The sequence below is a fragment of the Muntiacus reevesi genome, chromosome 2, assembly GCF_963930625.1.
Source record: "Muntiacus reevesi chromosome 2, mMunRee1.1, whole genome shotgun sequence".
In the NCBI taxonomy this organism is placed as follows: Eukaryota; Metazoa; Chordata; class Mammalia; order Artiodactyla; family Cervidae; genus Muntiacus; species Muntiacus reevesi.
This window is the reverse complement of record NC_089250.1, coordinates 68,915,439-68,939,111: the sequence shown is the minus strand read 5'-3', so window position 1 is coordinate 68,939,111 and position 23,673 is coordinate 68,915,439. Positions and strand designations below refer to the sequence as shown.

Genomic DNA, 23,673 nt, shown 5'->3' with positions numbered 1-23,673 from the left:
CCACCATCTCATTAAGGAAATACTTCATTATTTTAACTTGAGGTTGCTGAGAATGGATGTGAATGAATAAAACAAATGATACTAAATTGACTTTTTTCCTGTCGTATTAGTAAAATATTTCTAAAGTTGTAAAATATCTAATTCTATAAAGATGCAATAAAAATTTTTGAGATTATAAAATAAAAGACCCTATTTCCAAATAAGGTCACATTCACAGACTATGAAAGTTCTAACCTCTGGCATGGGGCTTCAGTATATCTTTTAGGGCAGCAGTTCCTAATATTTTTTGCACCAGGGAACAGTTTCATGGAAGACAGTTTTTCCAGGGACTCGGGTAGAGGGAATGGTTTTTGGGATGATTCAAGTGCATGGCATTTATTGTGTACTTTATTTCTCTTACTATTACATCAGCTCCACTGCAGATGACTAGGCCTTAGATCCGGGAGACTGGGGACCCTTGTTTTAGGGGAACACAATTTAACTGGAAACTGTCATTTTAAAAGCATCAGTTCTTGCAGAGGTTGTTAGATGCCAGTTCCCCCCCTGTAGTGACATCAGTACCAGCAAGTGGGAGTGGTGTGTCCTTGGTAACTCACTGAGAGACCTGGAGACCTGGAGATGGCACCCAGCTATCTCACCTCCTGGACATGGTCCTTCTATGGGGTAGGGACTCTTCAATTCCAATCTGCTGAAGACCTTGTTCTCAAGAACAGGGATATCACACTTCATTATGCATTAGGATTGCTTGGAGTGCATATTACTCATCTAGAGTTTCTGATTCAGTTGGTCAGGGATGAGGCCAGAGAAACTGTATTTCTAGTATGTTCCCAGGTAGAGCTGATGATGCTGGTCCGGAGACTACTTGGAGAACCACCGTTCCACATTGGTGCTGCTTAAGCTTGGTGGCACATTACAACCACCTGGGGAGCTTCTAGAAACCCAGATGCCCAGGCTGCACCCCATACCTATTAAATTAGGATCTCATCAGTAATTTTAAAGCTCCCCAAATGATCTGTGCAGCCAAGGCTGAGAAGCACAGCTCCAAAATACATCAAAAAAATGTTTTTAGAGAAAAGCCATTCTTCAGGGTATCTATTTTAGTGGATTTGTTTTTAATAAATAATGAGGCCATTTAGATCAACATGGCTGTGTGCTGTATTTAAAAGGTCACCAGAGAGCATTTATTGAGTGCTTACTGTGTACCATGCACTGGGGGAAATGCTTCGGTAACTACCACACACCTTTTAAATGTTCACAAACACCCTCCCTTCCTGGGGCGCACAGATGCTCCCTGCAGTTCTGCAGGCAGGAGGAGACTGACATGCAAAGGATTGAGTAACTTGCAAGAGCTCACGCAGCAAGTCTGAGACGCAGCCAGGCTTTGATGCCTGGTTGTCTGGCACCAAAGCTGATGTTAACTGCTGTGCCATCCTGCCTTCTGAGAGAAGAAGAAGTGGCGTGTTCGCCTTTTAATCCCGCAGTTTTCCATATCCTCGTTTACACTGTCAGCTCTGCTGTAGGGTAGCCCAGCTTGTGCCTCAGTTATAGTCATTCTGAGTTAGTGGGATTTGGATTAATGAGGTTTTGCTGCATTCAACGAGGACTGGAATTGTTACCATGGACGGAATTTGCACTTCTGATTTTGTCCCAAAAGGAGAAGTGGAGGAAAGTTAAAACAGGTGTCCTGAGCTGGCAGGCAGAAAGCAGGGTAGGGCCCTGCGACTTCTGCCAACATGCCACATGCCTTGGCTAAGCACCCCCTGTCTGTGCCTCAGTTTCTTTTATAAAATGAGGGAATGATGCCGTTCCCTTCCAGTTCTGACGTGTAAATTTAATTAGATATTCAATCATGTCAGCACAGAAACATCCAGGCTTCACAGAGTACAACACTGGCTTTTGACAGGAGTAGAGTTTCAGCTGCATTTTCTTTGTCTGCCTCCTGTGGATGGACATCTCTCTGGCTCCAGGGTTCCAGTCTTTGTGTTTAAAGTCTGTCCAGAGATGCCAGTAGAGGATGGGTCAAGGAAAGCCCTACAGGAAGGGAAAGAGAGCCTGATCAGTGTCTCCCCTGGAGAGTGGGCATGGCTCCTCACGTCCAGGGAAGAGCCCTGTGGAATTCCAACACCCTCTCTCACTTAGCGGGGGTCTCCTGTTCTCCATTCATACATGCAGGATTTTGCAGGATCCATTGGAAGGACTGATGCTGAAGCTGAAACTCCAATACTTTGGCCACCTGATGCGAAGAACTGACTCATTTGAAAAGACCCTGATGCTGGGAAAGATTGAGGGCAGGAGAAGAAGGGGACGACAGAGGATGAGATGGTTGGATGGCATCACCAACTCGATGAACATGGGTTTGAGTGAACTCCGGGAGTTGGTGAGGAACAGGGAGGCCTGGCGTGCTGCAGTTCATGGGGTTGCAAAGAGTCAGACATGACTGAGGGACTGAACTAAACAAAACAAACAAAAAAACAAGAGGCTGGAATCACTTATAACCTCTTTTCCAGATAGTTTCTCAGTCTCTACTTGAATTCCTCCAATAATGGGGAGCTCATTACCTCCAAAAGCTTATGCAGAGCATGAGTCTTGTCTGGCTTTTCACATCACGGTATCCTATGTTAACAGCCACTGGTACAAAGCAGGTGCTCATTAAGTATTTTTTTCAACAAATTAATATGCAGAGAGAAATAAACTACTACCTTTGAGGAGGAGATGATGATTTCTAAGAGCAGGGGGCCTTTGAGTTAGTCCCTAAAAGGGGAAGAGAAAGGAGCTGAAGAAGAAAACATGTGACAGTCAATGCAGGCATTAGGCTCTTCCAAAGGAGACCCAAGCAGTTCTGCTTTATTTTATCTTATTTATTGGTTTGTTTTTGCCTGCACCGGGTCTTTGTTGCTTTGCAGGGACTTTCTCTAGCTGCGGCAAGCAGGGGCGCCTCTTCGTTGCAGTGCATGGACTTTTCGCTGTGGTGGTCTCTCCTATTGCGGGGGCACTGGCTTCCGTAGTTGGAGCTGACGGGCCCTCGAGGGCAGGCTCCGTAGCTGTGATGCAACAGGCTTAGTTGCTCCGTGGCATGTGGCATCTTCCAGTACCAGAGACCAAACCCATGTCCCCTGCATTGGCAGGCATATTCTTATCCACCAGGGAAATCAAAGCAGTTCTATTTTACTAGAAATTTCTTCCCTGTGTCCAGCCAACATGGTGGTTCTAATTCTGCCCTCTGGGGCCACAGGGAGCCAGATACCACATGTGTGAAAAGAGCATCCCAGAATATTTCCTTTCCATGAAAAACATCCCCGTGTGTTTCAGACACTCTTCCTCCTCCTGTCATAGCATGATTCTGGAACCTTTCACAGCCCTACACTTCTCTCCCCTGAGCCATTCCACCTGCCACCCTCCCTTACAAAGACTGGTACTCAGGATCCCCAGAACTCATAGTCCCGCGTGGGCACATCCCCAGACACTAGCCCTCACTCAGCTAACAAGCAAAGGTCGGGGAGACCTCCCAGTGATCTGTCACATCACATTGTCCCAACCTGTCAGAAGCAGGGAACTTGGATTGCTATGTCTTGAAACGGTCTTCAACTCTCCAAGGGCCCAGCAGAGAACAGATAGGCTTGTGCAATGCCTGCTTTCAAACAGCTCTCGGTACCCCCTGCTGGTGAAATTGTGTGACCCAATTGGAAGGAATCTCAGAACAACTAGAGAAAAAAGTTCCAAGTTCAGCAAGTCACAGGTACTTAAGTCTTATGGGATCTGAGGACTGCGTGAGTTATGCGACTCATACCATGTTCCTTGTGGCTGTCTTATACGGTTTTTTGTTTATTTTTTTTAAAGCATTATATGGCTATGGCAATTCTGTGGGCTCTGAGGGAGAAAAAGAAGTCTCTGCCTTCTATGTACGTTCCATCATTTCTTCAGACATCCTAGGAAGGAAATGCTAAATTGTTGGACAAAACTATTCATTAAGTAGAAATATTTCAGGTCCCCGACTAATTTCATGCAGCTTTTTCTTCCTCTTTCCTTGCATATATCTGTTTTTAAGTGGTTATAATCTGTAGTCAGAGGAGAATGACAGTCTTTTCTGCACCTCAGATTATAGACTTTAAAACATGAATTTGCACAGCAAATTTATTGAGCACTGGCTACATGCCAGACACACAGCAAGAGGTTGGAGTAGGTCCAGGAGGTTGGAAGAGGTTCACCCAAGAGGTGCTTGCCTTTCTGGGTAGGAGAGTTGAATCACTGCAGTTGGGTTAGTCAAGTGCTTTGTTCACATGGCAACGAGGTCCCCCATGATCCCCTGACAGGGTTCAAACCAGCTACTTGTCGCTCTCCTCTCACCGTATGTATTGTTCCTTCTTGGCTTTCCTCACGTTTGGGATTTTAGATCGATTTCTGTATTTCCCGGTCTAGTGCCTGTCTCTGCCATCAGTCTCTGTGTCCTGGGAAGGTGGAGGTCATGTTTGGTGTTTGACACTGTGATCTTCCATCGAGCAGAGACTGGCGCATGTAGGTGCTAAATAAATGTGTTCAGTGGAAGAGCCCACCCAGAAGAGAGAACCATACAGCTGTTTGGGGGAGCAAGCGAAGCCATGACGTCTGAATGCCCCTGAGTCTTGAAGGATAAAGAGGAGGTGGTCCAGGGAGAAGAACAGGGGCACAGGGAGGAGGAAGGAGTATTGAGGAATGCTTAGGAGAGTGGGGTGAAGTAGCTAGTGTTCGCTAAAAGGAGATGTGTGTGAAAGATAAGGCCGAGCTGAAGCCTGGAGCCGAACGCTGAGGGTCTGATATGCCCCACTCCCTAGTTTGTATGCTCCCCTCTCTTTAGGAAGAAGAGGGAGGGGAATCGGCTAAGTTCTGTGACCACAGGAATGAATATGATCTCCTCTAAATTGCTTTTTTCAAAATTATTTATTTATCTGACTGCTCTGGGTCTTAGTTGCGGCACACAGGATCTTCGATCTTCCTTGCGGCATACAGGATCTTTAGTTTCGGCTTGCAAACTCTTAGTTGCAGCGTATGGGATCTAGTTCTCTGACCAGAAATTGAACCTGGGCCCCCTGCATGGGGAGCGTGGAATCTCACCCACTGGAATACCAGGGAAGTTCCCCTAAATTACTAGGAGGGTTTTCAATACTTAATTTATGAATAAGATCCCCAAAGTACAGTTTTATGTTTTATTTCCTTCTACATACCTTTCATTTCCATGTTGAAGCTGCAACACCTGTCTACATATTTTTAAATTTTAGGTAGCATCATCATCACCATGAAAACATTGTGTCAACCGTGGGCTAAAAACTAAGAATGTGAAAAACCTGAGTTGTCCAGTTTTTAAATATATGCTTTGGAGAGGCTCCATTTAAAAAAATTTTTTACCCAGGTGTTCAGAGCTACCCAAACATTACTGTAAAATGCCACTATTCATCGAGGCAGCCAAGGTCTTTTTATTATTATTATGCCTTTGGAAACCAATGATTTGTGCCTAAGACAACTCTCACCATATTATTTTACCCTGAATAGAATGAGATTGGTTGGGAGTTCTTCCCTAAGGAAATATCAAAACCCCAATACATACTCATTTATAGTTCGAAAGTTAACTCTCTTATCAGATTTCCTTTTATTTCCTGCTGGGGCAGTATGAACAGAACTCAGATGGAGGCAGAGGGTCTGTTGTATATCTTTTCAAATTTATGATTAAGAAGGTCACATATACATTTTTAAACACACTCCTTTTTGATAATAAATGAAGAATGAAACTGTGAAATGTCATCAGAAGCCGAATTACTCATTTTTCTTTCATTCGCATACCCCTGCCTGCTGGCTGATTGCCTGCCAATGGTGAGGAAAGGCCCAAGTGACCGAATGCCTCATTTCTTATGGTTTTTCTGTCTGCCTGGAATAGTCTCACTAGTGGAGTATTGTGCCTGTGGCCAGAGCATTTTAACCGAAAGATGCACTTCTATTCCTGAGCCCCCTTCTTTTCCCCAGGCCAATTTAAAAACTAATAATAATTCAATTTAGGCTGCGTTTGTCTTCAAATTGTGGCCAGAATGAGAGAAGTGAAAACTCTTCTCTTCCCAAGTCCAGATCCACTCTAGATGCTGCTCTTCTATATTCTCTGTCTACAAAGCAAGATCTAAACAAATGCCATGCCTTTGGCATGAGCCACTCTAACGTGGGAGTGAGGATGTAGTTGGGATCTGTGCCTCTGGGTCCCTTCCTGCGAGGTCATCCAGCACTGGCTGGATTCTTTGGAGAGAAGATCACTGCCTCTGTACAGGCGGCCTCCTCTTCACAACACTTTTTGGGTCCTGGTGGCTGCTCCCTCTGCTTGTCCCTCTGGACCCACAAGTGATAAACAGCTCTCCTATCACTGTATTACGCCTCGGGTTCCATAGAGTTGCAAAGAGTCAGACATGACTGAAGTGACTTAGCCTGCAAGCATGTCTCTAAAATACTTGTGTGTGTGTGTGTGTGTGTGTGTGTGCGCGCGTACACTATATCAGTCATATCTGACTCTCTGTGACCGCATGAACTATAGCCCACCAGGCTTCTCTGTCCTAGAATTTTCCAGGCAAAAATACTGGAGCTGCTTGCCATTTCCTGCTCCCGGGGATCTTCCTGACCCAGGGTTCAAACCCGCATGTCTTGCATCTTCCTGCATTGGCAGGCAGATTCTTTACCACTGTGCCACCTGGGAAGCCTAGGTTTATCATTGCTTTTAATACCTCCTCTGAAAGGAGTTCATTACCTCTTGAAACTGCCTATTTCATTATCAGATGGGCTCAACTTTGGAAATTTTCTATGCAGTGCTGAATTTGACCTCTCTGGAACATCTGTTCTTTCCGTGTTAAAGTAAGAGTGACCAGGATTGAATTTGAAGTCAGGCCCTGTGAAAAATGGAGCAAAAGACCTGAAAGAATTTACCCTCCAGATATTTCACATGCAACACATAGCTTTGCATATCATAGGGACAAAGTTACTATACTTAGATGGACACGTATTGGGTAAACTCAGAGGGACCAGGTTTTTTTTTTATTTACAAATATTTGACAAGCTGTCCTGTGCAGGTCAGTCCTAGTTTTATACCTCTGACAATAAATCTAAGATCCAATAGTTGACATTTAAGGGGAGTAGATTTCAAATCCATACAAGAACTTTTAACCCTCAGCCTCCTAGTGAGGTGCCAAAGTCTCCATCCCTTGGTATAATCCAGGAGGGATGGGATTCCACAACAGGACTGCTGGAGAGAGGACTTGAGCTGTGGGATGCAGTTGAATCAGTGGTGATGATACAAAAGCAAGAAGAGCAGCTGCCACATGTTGCACATTCACTGTGTGCCAGGCGCTGCGCTCCACACACATGGTCTCACTCGGTCCTCAGGTAATTCCTCTGAGGTTGGCCTGTGAAGTGCAGAACTTAACGAGCTTAAGGAACCTGCCCTGCCTCGTGCAGCCACAGGCCGCGTGGAGGGAGGATATGAAGCCAGGTTTGTCTGATACCAAAGCTGATGGTTTCAGTCCCTAGTGGTTGGTGTCACAATCACCTGGGGAACTTGGTAGCCATACAGACATTTAGTCCTTGTCCTACTTGTATGAATCTAGGATCTGTGGGCTTTTTCAGCTGAGTGGTTCTGATGTTTGAGCATGGTTGTTCCAGGTCGTCATCATCATTGTCATCATTATCATTGTCATCATTATTCTAAATGCCCATCTGGCTCTGAGGGTTACTATAGGGATAACTGTGCATCTAGTTCTGCTTTAACTTTTATCCTTTTGAGCTATAGGGCTAACTAACGTCCACTCTTACCCTCTGCCCCCACCAGCCCCTACTTCAATCCACCATTGTTTTGTGGGTTATTTCATGAGCTCAATCACAGAGACTGGCCAGACTTCATTATGAATATCCTTCAGAGCCCCACAGGACTAGTTCCACATGACCGTGTCTTCCTTTTAAAGTCAGAGAAATGTTATGGAAATCTCATTATTTCCCATTTTAAGCTCAGTAAAGAACACATCCTTTACTGGGGGTGAGGCAGAATGAATGTCATATTTCTGAAACTGAAGCCATTAAAAGTTTCAGAATGACTTAGGCTTATCCCACCTTGACCTTGGAGGACCTGCCTTGACCCTGTTTCTGGACAATGCACCAGGTTTGGGGGTTGAGGATGGGTGGGAAAAGAGCAGTCTGATCTTCCAGCCCTTTGAAGCAACTGTCACCATCTGACTGTGATTTTTCCCCTTGCACATGTCCCAAAGGAAGCTGGCCAAGAAGCAGAAGGAGACCCAGAGTGGAGCGCAGAGGGAAATGGGGCCCGTGGCCTCAGCCGACAAACCCACTGCCAAGCTCAGCTCCAGCCGCAATGATGAAGGCTTCTCCTCTAGCTCACAGGATGTGAACGGATTCGGTAAGTTGAGCCAACCAAGGGGACGGGGACATCTGTGGTCCGGCTTGACCCTGGTACCTCTGCTATTGACCCCTCCCAGTGTCGTGTGCTGTAGGACATGGGAGCCAGATGCTTCCCTGGGATCATCAGGCTGAAAGTGATCCCTGGCAAAGACTGGGGCCACCCATCCTGGGTGAAAAGGAAAATTTCAGAATCCATCCCAAGACAGATGGAAATAACGACAAGTCATCTTAACTGCTGCTTGTGCACAGAAAGCAAGTTAAAACTAAGAAACAAGAAGGAGAGCATGATTATACACTTAAGGAGAAAAATATGCCGTACTGAATTGAGTGTCATAGAGTTGTCAAAGCAGTGTTTCACATAAACCATGAAAGGTAAATGACTTATGGGTTACAACTGTCGCCATTTCTCAGCTTAGGAAACTGAGACTCAGAGAAACACTTTCTCCTAAGCCCCATGCTGACGAGTAACTCATTGAGTCCTGAAAGCCATGCCTTCCCAGCCTTGCCCAGTTCCCAAGTGGCATTAAATCAAAAGCAATGGTGTTCTTATGCAGAGTTAACACAGGATCTCAAGCTAATAGAAGTGGCCACGGTCTCAGGGTTGACCCCTGTCCAAAGGAGAACCTCAGGACTAGTAACCTATAGCTACCTTGGCAATCAGACTCAAGAGAGCTGACTTTTGCTCTTAAGTTTCTGAAAGCCAGTTCTTTTTCTAGATTTCATAGAAATGCTGGATTCCCCAGCCTCTGCTCCAAATTGGGGAAAGCAGGAAATCTAAAGGAATATGAACAGAGACACATGTTCTCTCCACACTGTGCCATTGGCAAAGGGAAGAAATCATACTTTGTAAAAATCACTTCATTGTTGTTATTGTTCATTGTTCAGTCGGTAAGTCGTGTCTGACTATTTGTGAATCTGTGGACTGCAGCATGCTAGGCTTCCCTGTCCTTCACTATCTCCCACAGTTTGCTCAAACTGTGATGCCATCCAACCATCTCATCCTCTCTCATCCCCTTTTGCTCCTGCCTTCAATCTTTCCCAGCATCGGGGTCTTTTCCAATGAGTCTGCTCTTTGCATCAGGTGGCCAAAGTATTGGAGCTTCAGCATCAGTCCTTCCAATGAATATTCAGGATTGATTTCCTTTAGGATTGGCTGATTGGATCTCCTTGCAGTCCAAGGGACTCTCAAGAGTCTTCTCCAACACCACAGTTCCAAAGCATCAATTCTTCAGTGCTCAGTTTTCTTTATGGTCCAACTCTCACATCCTTACATGACTGCTGGAAAAACCGTAGCTTTGACTAGACAGACCTTTGTCTGCAAAATAATGTCTCTGCTTTTTAATACGCTGTGTAGGTTGGTCATAGCTGTTCTTCCAAGGAGCAAGCGTCTTTTAATTTCATGGCTGCAGTCCCCATCTGCAATTATTTTGGAGCCCAAGAAAATAAGAAAACAATATTTCCATTGTTTCCCCATCCATTTGTCATGAAGTGATGGGACCAGATGCCATGATCTTCATTTTTTGACTGTTGAGTTTTAAGCCAACTTTTTCACTCCCGTCTTTCACCCTCATCCAATGGTTCTTTAGTTCCTCTTTGCTTTCTGTCATTAGAGTGGTATCATCAGCATATCTGAGGTTGTTGATATCTCTCCCTGCAGTCTTGATTCCAGCTTGTGCTTCATCCAACCTGGCATTTCACATGATGTACTCTGCATATAAGTGAAATAAGCACGGTGACAATATACAGCCTTGACGTACTCCTTTCCCAGTTTTGAACCAATCCATTGTTCCATGTCCATGTCCAGTTCTAACTGTTGTTTCTTGACTTGCATACAGGTTTCTCAGGAGGTAGGTAAGGTGGTCTGGTATTCCCATCTCTTTAAGAATTTTCCACAGTTTGTTGTGATCCACACAGTCAAAGATTTTAGCATAGTTAATGAAGCAGAAGCAGATGTTTTTTGGAATTTCTGAACCCCACGAACAGTATGAAAAGGCAAAAGCAAAAATACATGGATAAGGTCAATTCGGGATAACGGGGTTCTGGGAGAGGATGAAGACAGAAAGGAAACAAGCATGTATGGGCCAGCGTTGTCCACACCACAGACTGTGAGATGCTTTCTGTGCTTGTTCCCGTTTATAGATGATGCATCCAGAGTTCAGTGTTTGACTGACCTGCCCGCTGGTACACAGCTGTCTCCTGGTGGATCCAGGATCCGAGGCTGCCGCAGACCCATGATTCCTAATCTCATGTGCAGCACAGCACCTAGTGAGGAAGTTTACAAAATCCACATGTCTCGGCCCCACACTCACTTGCTGAATCAAAACCTCCTGGGGCACCAGCAGTGGGAGTGGGACTCAGGGATATAGATTTTCATAAAAGCCACTTGGGTTCTTACAGGCACCTTGGTTAGAAGCACTGAACTTTGAAAGAGGCAGCAGAGGTTTTCAAATACTGACGTGCTGCCTTGGGAAAGAGATTTTGCTTTAAACATATGATTGAAAAAAATATTAAAATGAATACCCATCCACCTTTTACCGAGGTTCACCAATTGTTCAGAATTTGCAACATTTGCACTCCCTCCCCCTCTCTTTCTCTTGCACTCTCTCTCTCTCTCTCACACACACACACTATACATGTACACACAGTATATACACACACACTATATATACACAATTTTCTGAACCATCTAGATATAAGTTTTGGACATTGTGATACTTCCACCTCCAGAAAATTCAGCACATTTCCTGAGAATGAGGACAGCTCTTCAGCATAATTGCAGTAAAAGTATCTTACCCAAGAAATGTGACCTTGTTTCTGTCTCTGATAGCCCAGTCCATAGCTGAATTTCCCCCATGGCCCTGAGTTATTCTCTCTTTTATTTGTTACTATCTTTTGGATCCAGGATTCAGTCAAGGTGCTCACTTTATATTTGACCTCCACATCTTCCATCACCTTTTTATCTACAATGTTCTCCCACCTTTAGTTTTCCTTTCAGGATGCTGACATCTTTTAAAAATCCAGGCCAGCTGTCCACAAAATACTCCTGAGTCCAGATTCATCTGAATTTTTTCATTGTGATCATATTCAGGTTAAACATTTTGGCAAAAATGCTGCACAGGTGACATTGTGTACGTACTTCCCTTTGCATCATTTCCATAGAAACTATCACTCTGATAAACTATCACAAAGCTATCACTTTGCCCACTCTTGGTGATGCTAAGTTTGAGCACTTGTTAAGGTTGAGAATTGGACAGAGTCTTCACAGTACATTCTGATTATTTCATGAGCAAATATTTAGCTTGCTTTTCTCAGAGAGCAGAGCAGGTTTACAGTCTGCCTAACCACAAAGTCAGTTCTTTTTTTAAAAAAATAATTTGTTTATTTTTGGTTGTGCTGCGTCTTTGTTGCTTCGAGGACTTTTCTCTAGTTTCAGCGAGCAGGGGCCACTCTCCAGTAGCAGTGTGCGGGCTTCTCTTTGCCGTGGCTTCTCCCAGTGGGGAGCGCAAGCTCTAGGCCACGTAGCTCCCGGGCCCTAGAGCTCAGGCTCAAGAATTGTGGTGCACGGGCTTAGTTGCTCCTTGGCATGTAGGATCTTGCCTGATCAGGGATCAAACCCGTGTCTCCTGCATTGGCAGGCAGATTCTTTACCAGTGGGCCACCAGGGAAGCCCTGTCTCCCCAGAGAGTCAGTTCTTAATCCATTCTCCACACAGGTGAATTTCCGGGGTTTGTACATTCCAGCAGAGGGCAGGGGAGGCAGAACAGGGGGCGCAGGGAACTGGGCTTGGTCTCTCCTTACAGGTGCACCCTGAGCGCCCCCGACCCCACCCCTGCCTCTGACTGTGTTAACTTGTCACTGACTCTCCTGCTGTTGTTCTGGGCAAGGGAGTTCACTAGCAGGTCTAGCTGTTGGCAAGTGCTGGCCAAGTGGTACCTATTCACCAAAATGAGTATTTCCTGTCCAGACCAAGCTCTTGTGCACACTTATTCCATTTGTAAAAGTGTCATGGGAGGACTCTGAAGACCAAAGGGATGTGGTCAGAGACACGACAAACATCATGACACCCAATTTATAGGTATCTGACCTCAAGTGAAAACCTGGGGAACACCAGTTTTTTGGATTTCAAGGGGAAAATACCACCTCCATTTCCCCCATGGGCTAAAACTTAGACTGTTTAAGATGAAAGCACCCAAGACTGGGATAGATTAGCCAGCCAGTGAGGAAGAAGCAGCAGATCCAATAAAATCTAGTTAGATGTTTTAAAGTCCAGACACAATCTTTCCAAGATTGATATGTGTGTTTTATATTTATATACACACAGGTATAACATGCATACATACACAGACATATGTGTATTATACATATTGTATATACATTTATTTTAATATTGTTTTTAAAAGAAAAAATTCAATTAACATTATACTCAATCATTAAGACATTTTGCATTTGTTTGAATCAATGAGCATTTAGGATTCTGAATATTTATCTGGTGTCCTCAGGCTAGAACCACAAACATGTTCTGGGGATTCTTTTGAATGCCCTGAAATGCATCAGGTACCTTTTAAAATGCTCTGTGGAGCCACTAGGATATGATTTGAGGGGGGAAAAATGTAAGTAATGCTTACATCGGAGATGTGGAAATTGCTTCTGAAATCACCCTGATGTATGTAAAATTGAATCTATTTTTGTGACATTAGGAAAGTGACTGGCTTCTGCATCAGTGTCTTTAGGAGGCCCTGAGATTATTTCCAAATATTGAGGAAGCATTGAACAAAGAATAGGTGTCACATTGGAAAAGATTTCAGAAAAACCTGTCCTGAGCAATTATTTCATTATGGAACAGGTGGTCCCTGACCTAATTCAGCCTTGGCACCCAACTGTGTGGGTTTGTTTTCCCGGATTTTCAATTCCAAGTGACTGCTTAGTTCTACAGCATCCATTCCATCAAGCCTCCCAATTGTAGAGGGCCAGTGACCTCTAGGATACAGGGGGATGGCTCTCTGTCAGGGGTGGGCTGTTGCTCTGGAGAGCTTTAGCATTCTTGAGAAAGGAGTGCTTGTCAGCAATGTGCACCGTTTTCCGTTTAAAGGATTGCTGGCTTTTATTAAGTAATCTGATTTTGATCTTATTGCCCTGTTTACCTGCTTGTTCTTTTTCTGAGATCTTTGGCTCGCTCACTGGGATCATTTTCTGGGTCTTTCTCCTGGTGCTTTCTTTTTTATTTTCCTGTTTAAATCTTCCTTATATTTTTTGTTCATAGTCTCACCCTCTGCTTGTTTATTTTCAATCCAAATCAAAATACTTCAGAACAAATCACTGTTGAATTCTGTGATACAAGGCTTAGCCATCTATCCTTCCTGTAATAGCATTTGACAGACTCACCCATTGGGTACTGTTAGTAAACTCCATCTTCATTTTTTTGCTCCTATTCTATTGAATGGTTTCATGTCTGGTGGGTGAAGGCAGTTTATCTCTTAGGAGCATCCCATGCTGGGCCATCAAGCTATCTGTGCAGTAAAGAAGCAAGCATGGTGGAGGGTTTGAAAGAGACATTCAGTGCCCATTTTCTCGTGCTTAGTATATGCCTGTCCCATCCTGAGTCCCGAGAATAGTTTGGGGAGGGGTGTAATTACAAAAATGAATAAAATGGGTCATCATCACAAAAATAGCAGGTGTTTCTACTTTTAAATTTTTCATAGTTTACCAGAGTTCTTTTGTAAACCCCTAGAGCTGTATATCCTTATTCCTGCACCATAAGAGAACTAGGACGTTTATTCTTACCCCCATTCTACAGATGAAGAAACTGAGGTTCAGAGACTCCATACCCCAAACCACACAGGCATTATTTGCAGCATCGTAATAAGGATCTGTCTCTCCTGAAATCAGTTAGGTTTCATCCACTTAGTTCTACAAAAAATTTAGAAAAACATCCATAAAAGTACCTACAAAAACAGCTGTATGAGAATTAAATAATCAGAATCAGGAAAATACAAATGAAGACAAGAGGGTCAAGACCAGGTTATTTTAAACTATAGCTCCATTATATGAAAATTTAGTCTAAATATGCAGGCTGGCAACTTTCAAATTCCAATTTGGCTCTGTGCTCTCTAGTAACAAAAACCCAAATAGGAAGATCATTTCTATTGGCAGCTACAATGTGCTAGACTGTATGCTTTATATAAATCCCACTCTTAAGCCTCCTAGGAACCCTATAAATTAGATATTAGGCCCATTTCATCAGTGAAGAAACTGAGTTTCAAAGAACTGGAGTAAATAAACCCAGTGCTGGAGAAGACTCTTGAAAGTCCCCTGGACTGCAGGGAGATCAAACCAGTCAATCCTAAAGGAAATCAACCCTGAATATTCATTGGAAGGACTGACGCTGAAGCTCCAGTACCTTGGCCACTTGATTCAAAGAACAGACTCATTGGAAAAGACCCTGATGCTGGGAAAGATCGAGGGCAGGAGGAGAAGGGGACGACAGAGGATGAGATGGTTGGATGGCATCATCAACTCAGTGGACGTGAGTTTTGAGCAAACTCCAAAAGATAGTAGGGCTTCGCTGATAGCTCAACTGGTAAAGAATCCACCTATAATTCAGGAGACCCTGGTTCTACTTCTGGGTCAGGAAGTTCCACTGGAGAAGGGATAGGCTACCCACTCCAGTATTCGTGGGCTTCCCCGGTGGCTCAGATGGTAAAGAAAATCTGCCTGCAATGCGGGAGACCTGGGATCGATCCCTGGGTTGGGAAGATCCCCCGGAGAAGGGAAGGGCTACCCACTCCAGTATTCTGGCCTGGAGAAAGATAGTAAAGGACAGGGAAGCCTGGCATGCTGCAGTTGACAGGGTTGCAGGGAGTAGGACACAACTTAGCGACTGAACAACAGCAACACACGCACGTGTAGAATGGAGATGGGATCAGCTTGTCTGACTCCAGAACCCAAGTTCCCTCTCCTGCACTGGGAACGTAGCTCTCACCACTCAACTGGTCTCACCATGTGAGGCTGCTAATGGCTGGGAGAGAGGGAGGGCTCCACACCTCCCCTGATGCTCAAACAGCCTTTCTACCACGTGGGCGGAAGCTGCTACCACCATAGTGTCCTGTGTGAAGCGAGGACAGATTCCCACCAAGTGCCAGGCTCTGTGATGAGCATGTCCAGATACGGATCTTAATCTATCCCCACAGTAACCCTCTCCAGTTGGTGTGTTTATTATCAAACCTGTTTTTCAGGAGAGGAACAAGATCTTCCTCGGGTCACATGACAAATAGATGGTGAGGTTTGGACCTCAGAACGGATGTTCTGCTTTCGAAACCAAAGCGTCCTGTCTTTCCTGCAACCTTAAGCTTTCTCTCCATCACAAAGTGGGTGAAAGAAAGAAAGGAGATCAATGTTAATAGCCTTTCTGGCTGATGGGACAGGGCCTCTGCTTGGTTTCTGTATGCACTTCAGAGCCCAAAATGCCTGTCACAGGAAAGCAGCTGCCTGGTAGTCCAGGAAAGACTCATGAGAATTGTCCCACAAGAAGCTTCTTAGGAGTTGGAGTCCCATTCCTTCCTCGGGCAATTCTGAACTGGCCCATGCCCCAGATAGATACATAGAGAGCTTCCACAACCTGTTGTGGAAGACACATGATCCAACAATAAGCATCTCTGCACGATCTAAATATGTATGTATGAATGAATGACAGACCTGAAATTCATCTAAGATCTTCTAGCTCCAATCCTGTGTCTGGTTCCAGCTCTTCTGGTACTGAATTCTGTCTTCTTTTAAGCTGAAATCTGCTCTCTGTAACTTTCATCCATTCACTCCTGATTGTGCACAAGTACGGATTGGCCAGCAACCAGACGCTGGCCCATGTCTGCCCTCTGGTGTCACACAGGATAAAGAAATCGGTCTTTCCCTTCCTGCTGCTCCCAGCCCCAGCCCCGTCTATTGGACCGCTGCCAGCTGCGTGCCCTGCAGGTCCTTCCCTCAGGCTAAGCAGCCCCCACATCAGCTATCAGCCTTCCTCAGTACACATTTCTGTTTTTCAATCTGTTCAAAATCTTGACTGGCACATCTGTCTCCATTTAGTCCATGTCCGTGGAGTGTGTGGTTTCCAAGTCTGTGCCGGGCCAAATTAACTGGAAGTTCAGAGAACTGCTACCACCCTCACTCTCTACTCCACACCTAGGTTCAGAACACACTGCTTACGTTTGAATTAACCTCCAAATGTCCATCATGGATCTGCCTCCTGCAGAGCTTATGCAGGAGGGATTTGAGGAGCCCAAATAAAGACTTCCTGTTTCATTTGTGCTGTTCCTTCTTGTTGGATTTGACCCTGTTATTCCAGAGTACTAAGATATTTTTGATTTCTGGTTGTATCAGCCAAGGAGCTCACTTAATCCTCCCAGTTTGGGGCCTCAAATTATAATAATTATTAGATTACTAATATTCATCATACCAACTATTATCTATTGAGCATTAATTATGAGCTCCTTTCCAGCTGAGCATTTTATGTGCATTATCTTGTCTTATTGGTGTGCTGGAAGGATTAAATAACTGTTATGATTATTACTGATGATTTACAGGTGAGGAAACTGAGGTTTTAAATAATAAGGAACTTTCCTAAGGCTTCATAGTTTTAAATAGCAGGCTTTTAAGCTGGAACTTAAACCTGGATCTGTGTGATACCCGTAAGCCCATAACCAAGATCATTCCTGTATACCGCCTTCTATAAGAGAGATGTTATTATCCCCATTTTATAGAGTTGTTGTTCAGTTGCTCAGTCATGTCTGACTCTTTGCCACCCCATGGACTGTAGCATGCCAGGCTTCCCAGTCCTTCACCTCTCCTAGAGTTTTCTCAAATTCATGTCCATTGAATCAGTGATACCATCCAACCATCTTATCCTCTATCATCCCCTTTTCCTCCTGTCCTCAATCTTTCCCAGCATCAGGGTCTTTTCCAACAACTCGGCTCTTTGAATCAGGTGGCTAAAGTATTGGAGCTTCAGCTTCAGCATCAGTCCTTCCAAAGAATATTCAGAGTTGATTTCCTTTAGGATTGACTGGTTTGATCTCCTTGCTGTCCAAGGGACTTTCATTTTATAGAGAAGGAAACTAAAACTTTCAGTTTCAGACAGACATTGAGACGTTTGCTCAAAGTGTGGTCCCCAGATCAGCAGTATCAGCATCACCTGGGAACTTCTTGGAGGGAATTTCTTGCGCCCTTGCCCAGGCCTACTGAACCCAAAACTCTGCATGTAGGGCTCAGCAATCACTTGTGGCTTGTGGGGTCTTAATTCCCCAACCAGGGATTGAACCTGGGCACACAGCAATGAAAGTGCTGAGTTCTAACACTTGATGGTCAGGGTATTCCCAGGAATCATTCTTTTTAAAAAGCCTTCCAGGTAATGCTGAAGCACCTTAAAGTCTGAGAATCACTGGCTGGTAGTAAAGCCCAAGACAATCAGATTCCAAAGCCCTAGTTCTTCTATGTGCCACATTGTCTCTGATGGTACAGTTGCAGGCACGCTGAGAGAGGAAAGCTAATTTCCCCTTTCTCAAGGTGGATCCACCTAGAAGAGGGCTGGAGATGCTGGACCTGAAGGCTGCAAAAGCCTGTATATAGCAGTGACGGCTCCCAAACCCAGGGGTCCCTTTGAAACCATCTCTGGAACTTTCTCTCCTTTTGTCTGAACAGCTAACAACCTGAGAGTCAGACTAGAAGGAGTGGAAATTTACAAGGAAAAGCAATCATGAGTCACACAGTGAAACTAAAAGCTCAACAGAACATCATGAAAAGGAATAAAAAGAAAAACACAAAATTCTGTTTGCAGGGACAATTATATTTTCTGGTTGCTCCAGGATTAAACTGAATCCAAGAGAATCGAATGTTACAAGCTTGCCACCTCCAGTTTTATTGAATATTTTATAGCGATTATTGAATATTTTGCAATCATCCTCTTGGCTGACAGATTAAAGGACACACTTATTAAGTTCCTGGCAACCCAGAGTTGAGTGGAATTGTTCATTCCTCAGAAATGGAAATTTAAATGCCTTAAGAAAGTAAACAAATTCTTTCACATACATTACAGAATTAAACTAAGTGTCAGAGAAGGATATTAGACTCAAAAGGGGACATAATAGACCATTAAAACTAAGAATTATCTTAGACACCATCTGTCACTGCCTCATCTTAAAGATGAAGAACTGAGTCCCAGAGAGTTTTCTCAAGGTCACCCACTGAGTCAGTAGTAAAACCTGGGAGCTGTGACCACTCGTCCTTGTCCCCTCGTCTCCTTCAGAGAAGGGAAGTATGGTCAAGAATAGTTTGTCTTCTGATTTCTGTAGACCCCCAATCCGATTTCTGCACAAATCGAACCTTCTCAGATTGAATTATACTTTTCATCTCCTGGTTATGGGAATAGCTGAGGTGTTCCTTTAAATATTCATTGACTGCCAACTATATGCCAAGCAGGGTAGGGATTGTAAAGATAAATAAGACATGGTCTGTGCCTTCAAGGATATTACTGTCCTCCAAGAGGAGACCTGTAAGTGGATTACTTTCAATAAATGTGATAAGTGATAGAGAAAAGGCATGTATAGAGCCCTAGGAACGCTGATCAGAGACTCAGCAGGTGATTAATTCTGCCTAAGTGAGTTAGGCAGTACTGTCTGTGAGGGAATGGATTTTGATTTGAAGGAAGTGCACGAAAAAGATCCTCCCAGATAGAAGGGAAAAAGGCTTGGAGGTGTAAAGGATATGGTGAGCTCGAGGAAGGGGCCTTGAGGTATAGGGTGCTTTGTCTTGAAATCATTTTGGCCAGAAATACGGCTGGAACAGTAGCAAGAACCTGCTTGAGAAGGAACTTACATTTCCTAATTTAAATTCACTGACTTAAATTCACTTTCCAAGAAGGGTACCAGTTTGGAAATTAGGATGATCCCAGTGTTAGGTGCTCTAACATGTTATTGGAACCTGGTCTCATATTCTCTTCAATTTGTATAGATTCTGCTTTCCTTTGTAAATAAGTAGGGACAGCATTTTGTCAACCACAGACCTTTACTTTTCACTGTGACTTGGCCGGCCATTCTTCCTCAGGAAGAGGAAGAGATCTCAGGAACGCTGCAAAGCTGAAGTTGCTTTTGACAATTTATGCTAGGCCACTACATCTTGAGAAGAGAATACAACTGTTCCCTACACCTCACAGGTAGTCCTGAATCGCAACAGGGCACTTAGGAAGTGCTTGTTAAAGTAATCAGGGATAAAGAAGTGATGTTGAAAATGTAAATATATAGTTGCTAGGGAGCAGAATGATCTGAGCTGAGAGACCAGACTTTTCTCCTTTTCCCTCAGCTCCAAGCCACAGCCTCGATAAGTTGAAGACATTGACAATAATTCTACTATCTAACATTTTGTGAGTAATTCCTGAACCAAGTATGTTATGTGTGTCATTTCCTTTCCTATTCTCAACAATTCTATGAGGCAGATAGGGAAACTAAGGTTCAGAGATTGTAAGTAACTTGCTGAAGGGCATGCAACTCCCAGTAAACCAGACTCTGGATTGAACCTGGATTTATATTCACCTATCAGCAACCTGTCCCTGAAATATTTTCTTTGCTTGACTTTTGTTGTTGTTGTTGTTTAGTTGCTCAGTCATGTCCAAATCTTTGTGACCCCATGAACTGTAGCATGTCAGGCCTCCCTGTCCTTCACCATCTCCTGGAATTTGCCCAAGTTCATGTCCATTGAGTTGATGATATCATCCAACCATCTCATCCTTTGCCGCCCTCGTCTCCTTATGCCTTCAATCTTTCCCAGAATCAGGGTGTTTTCCAGTGAGTCAGCCCTTAGCTTCAGGTGACCAAAGTATTGGAGCTTCAGCTTCAGCATCAGTCCTTCCAGTGGATATTCAGGGTTGATTTCCTTTAGGATTGACTGGTTTGATCTCCTTGCTGTCCAGGGGACTCTCAAGAGTCTTCTCCAGCACCACAGTTGGAAAGCATCAGTTCTTCAGCACTCAGCCTTCTTTGTGGTCCAACTCTCACATCCATACATGACTGCTGGAAAAACCATATGGCTGTAGCTTTGACTACATGGACCTTTATCAACAAAGTGATGTCTTTGTTTTTTAACACACTATCTAGATTTGTCATAGCGTTCCTTCCAAGAAGCAAGCATCTTGACTTTTACTCTCCTAGATTTTCTTCTTCCTCTCCAACCATTTCTTCTTATGCTTCTTTCTTGGTTCTTCTTCTACCCATTCAAACATCCCAGGACTTAGTCCAGAATCTTCTCTTTTTCTGCTTATGCTCAGTCTAAGTGGATGGTGATGACATTAAATGAGATAATGAGCATAATAAGAGGCCAGAGTTGAAGCAGAGAGGAATTCAGATCTAGACAGGTAGGGTTGAAGTGCTGTTGAGTCACTGAAGAGATGTCAAGTTGGCAGTTGGATTTGTGGGCTTGAAACTCAGCACAGGAGTCTGCCCTGGAGGTATAAATGTTGCTGCATTATATATACAAAGTGATTGAAGACTTCCATGAATAAGGAAACTGAGGAACCTTGAGGTGGAACACATTGCCAGGCATCACTTAGCAAGTTAATGGAAGAACAAGAGCATTGAACCAGGACTATTAGAAATGCCTACAGAAAAGCAGTCAATTAAAGCTGAGGGCAAAACAAGGGTCTGTGAAAGGGGCTATGTGACTAGTCCAAGTACAGACCTTCTGGTCATCCACCTGGACCCTGTGATGGAATATAGAATGTGTGAAGAAGTTAATAGATTAGGTGGCCCCATGGTTGTCTACTCACCCAGGATTATGATAGGATCTCAATATTCAAAACATACTTTTCTGAATCAAAATAGAAAATTTTAAATTTTAAAATTTTAAATTTCTAAAGTCTGATTTATATATTGGTGGTTAGGAGTGGACCTATATACCTTGGAAATTCAGTGAAGGAGCCATAGTGTTGACATAATCACAAAAGTTGAGGAGCCCATGTCAAGTTCTTGCCCAGGTTGTAGGGTGTCCCATGGACTACATGGACCTTTATCAACAAAGTGATGTCTTTGTTTTTTAACACACTATCTAGATTTGTCTGTCCCATTGCCCAGAGAGGGAACATCTTTGCAAAGCAAAATTCAAGGAAGTTGGAAGATCAGCATGCCAAGGACAGGCAAAAACCCCTTTGTCCCCTAAATTACCATCTCCATCATTTTCCAGATAGTCTTCTACATACTTCTGAAGGAGTATGCCATGATGTTTAGTTAAGCTGACTCAGTAAGATGCTCTTGACTGGATTGAGAGGAACTACCGAACCACCAGATACCTATTATATCTCTAACCCACACCTATCTGTAGAGTGGACAGATGTTAAGTGCAAAGATCCCCCAATCACAGTGCTAAGTGTTGGTAACACAGACAAGAAAAAGACAGCTCTACTCCCCCAAGTCCCATGATATTTTAGGGAACACAGACACAGTGATACGGCATGATCATCTAATAGAGGTATGTGTAGAAGTTACAAAGAAAATGGTGTCTGGTGAAGGGAGGCTATTCTGGCCCATTAACCATGTAATTCATCTCTCTTCGGGTGATTTACTTTTCACTTTGCCAGCCATGTGAATTGACTCCCTAATTATGTGGAGGCTGGAAATGAAAGTAAAATTTCAATCCCTTGGCAGTAAAACAAGAGGAAATGTGTTAAACATGATATCAAAGCTACACTTAGCAGAGATATAGTATAGAGTAATCTTGACATGTTCCTTTCCCATACCCTCCATGTCTAGTTTGACACCTTATTTTGGTTAGTCTGCATCTTCAATATATCTGGAACGCATCCACATCCGCTATCCCCATCCTTGTCCAAGTTATCCTCATCTCTGACCTCAGCAAGATCCCGAGCCCCTAAACAATCCTTGTATTCATCCTTGTCATCCTCTCATTCATTTTCTTAAAGGCAAATTGAATATGTTGCCTCATATCTCCCTGGTTTAAAACAATTCTATGGCTTCTGATTTTTCTTAAGCTGAGAACCAAACTCCCCAATCAGATCTTACATACAGATCTTGCCCTTCTCATTTCTTCCAAGTTCTACATTTCACTCTCCCTTTTTCTGTGAGCTCCAGTCACTCTGCCTTCTCGAAGTGCTCCACCTTTTCTGCACCCGTTCCACTACAGGGCCCGTGCTCATGCCATTACTCTGTCTACCCCACAGGCCAAATCCAGTCTACTCTTTGTTTTTATAAATAAAGCTTTATTGGACAAGAGCCATGCTTGTTTGTTTATATCTTAGATGAGATGTTCATAGATGTTTTTGTGCTGCCATCAGTAGACTGAGACCATCGAGCCCACAAAACCTAAGTATTTATTCTCTGGCCCTTAACAAAAATGTTTCACAACTCCACATTTAGAGCACTGGCTATTCCCACACTCTTCCTCTAACTGACTCCTTTAGATCCCAATTCATGGACTTCTTCCTTCTCTCCCCAGACCAGATTGGGTTCCTTTGTTAGGTGCTGTCATAGAATTCTGTTTCCTCAGTACAGGCCTCATCTTCCAGCGTGTTTACCTTAAACACCTCTTCTGACAGTTGGCAAGATCCAAGAGGGGAGGACCACTTCTGTTTCTTTACTACTGTATCCCCACCCCAGCATGTGGCATGGTGTGTGACACAGAATAGATACACAGAAATTCTTACTTAGTTGAATAGATGGATAAATGGATGGATGTATAGACAGATGGGACTCAAGCATAGCAATGCTAAGAATAGAAAGGAATATCTAGAAAGCCTGGTATAGCTGACACTATACTCTGTTGACCTACTTTTTGCATTCAGAATTGAGTGCAGCAGAGAAGGGAATCAAAGAATGTTTCTTTGCCAGACAGTTGATATCCAGATCTTAGCATGTCTTCGCCCCTTGCCACCAACCTATAGTCTGCCAACACTGAAGGGAATTGTTCAAGTCCCTTTTCTGCAAAACTGGGAGCTGCTACTCAGAATATCCACAAGAGTCAACTGTTTCCTGGTCTGGTAATGTGATACAATCTCTCCTCTATTCATAGGAAAAGGGAAGGATAACAGCCAGTGGTCTTCAGACCAGACACAAATAGAGGCAGAGACTCAGAAAGGCTACTATCTGGCTCTGTCAGTGGAAGAAACAAGAAAAATCATAAAGTCAGGAGGGAGGTATAACAGATGGTGCTTATCCTCTGGCTGGATGGCCTCACAGGTAGCCATGAGAACATCAGTTATCTGGGAATGTTCTG

General features: G+C 43.8%; 1 protein-coding gene across 1 annotated transcript in view; it reads left to right on the top strand.

Moving 5' to 3' along the window:
* PTPRT (protein tyrosine phosphatase receptor type T) overlaps positions 1-23,673 on the top strand; it is a 1,090,723-nt gene that overhangs the window by 956,287 nt on the left and 110,763 nt on the right. Inside the window, exon 16 of the mRNA XM_065919188.1 lies at positions 8,262-8,410. Coding sequence (XP_065775260.1) covers positions 8,262-8,410 — 149 coding nt within the window. The remainder of the gene's footprint in view (positions 1-8,261; positions 8,411-23,673) is intronic.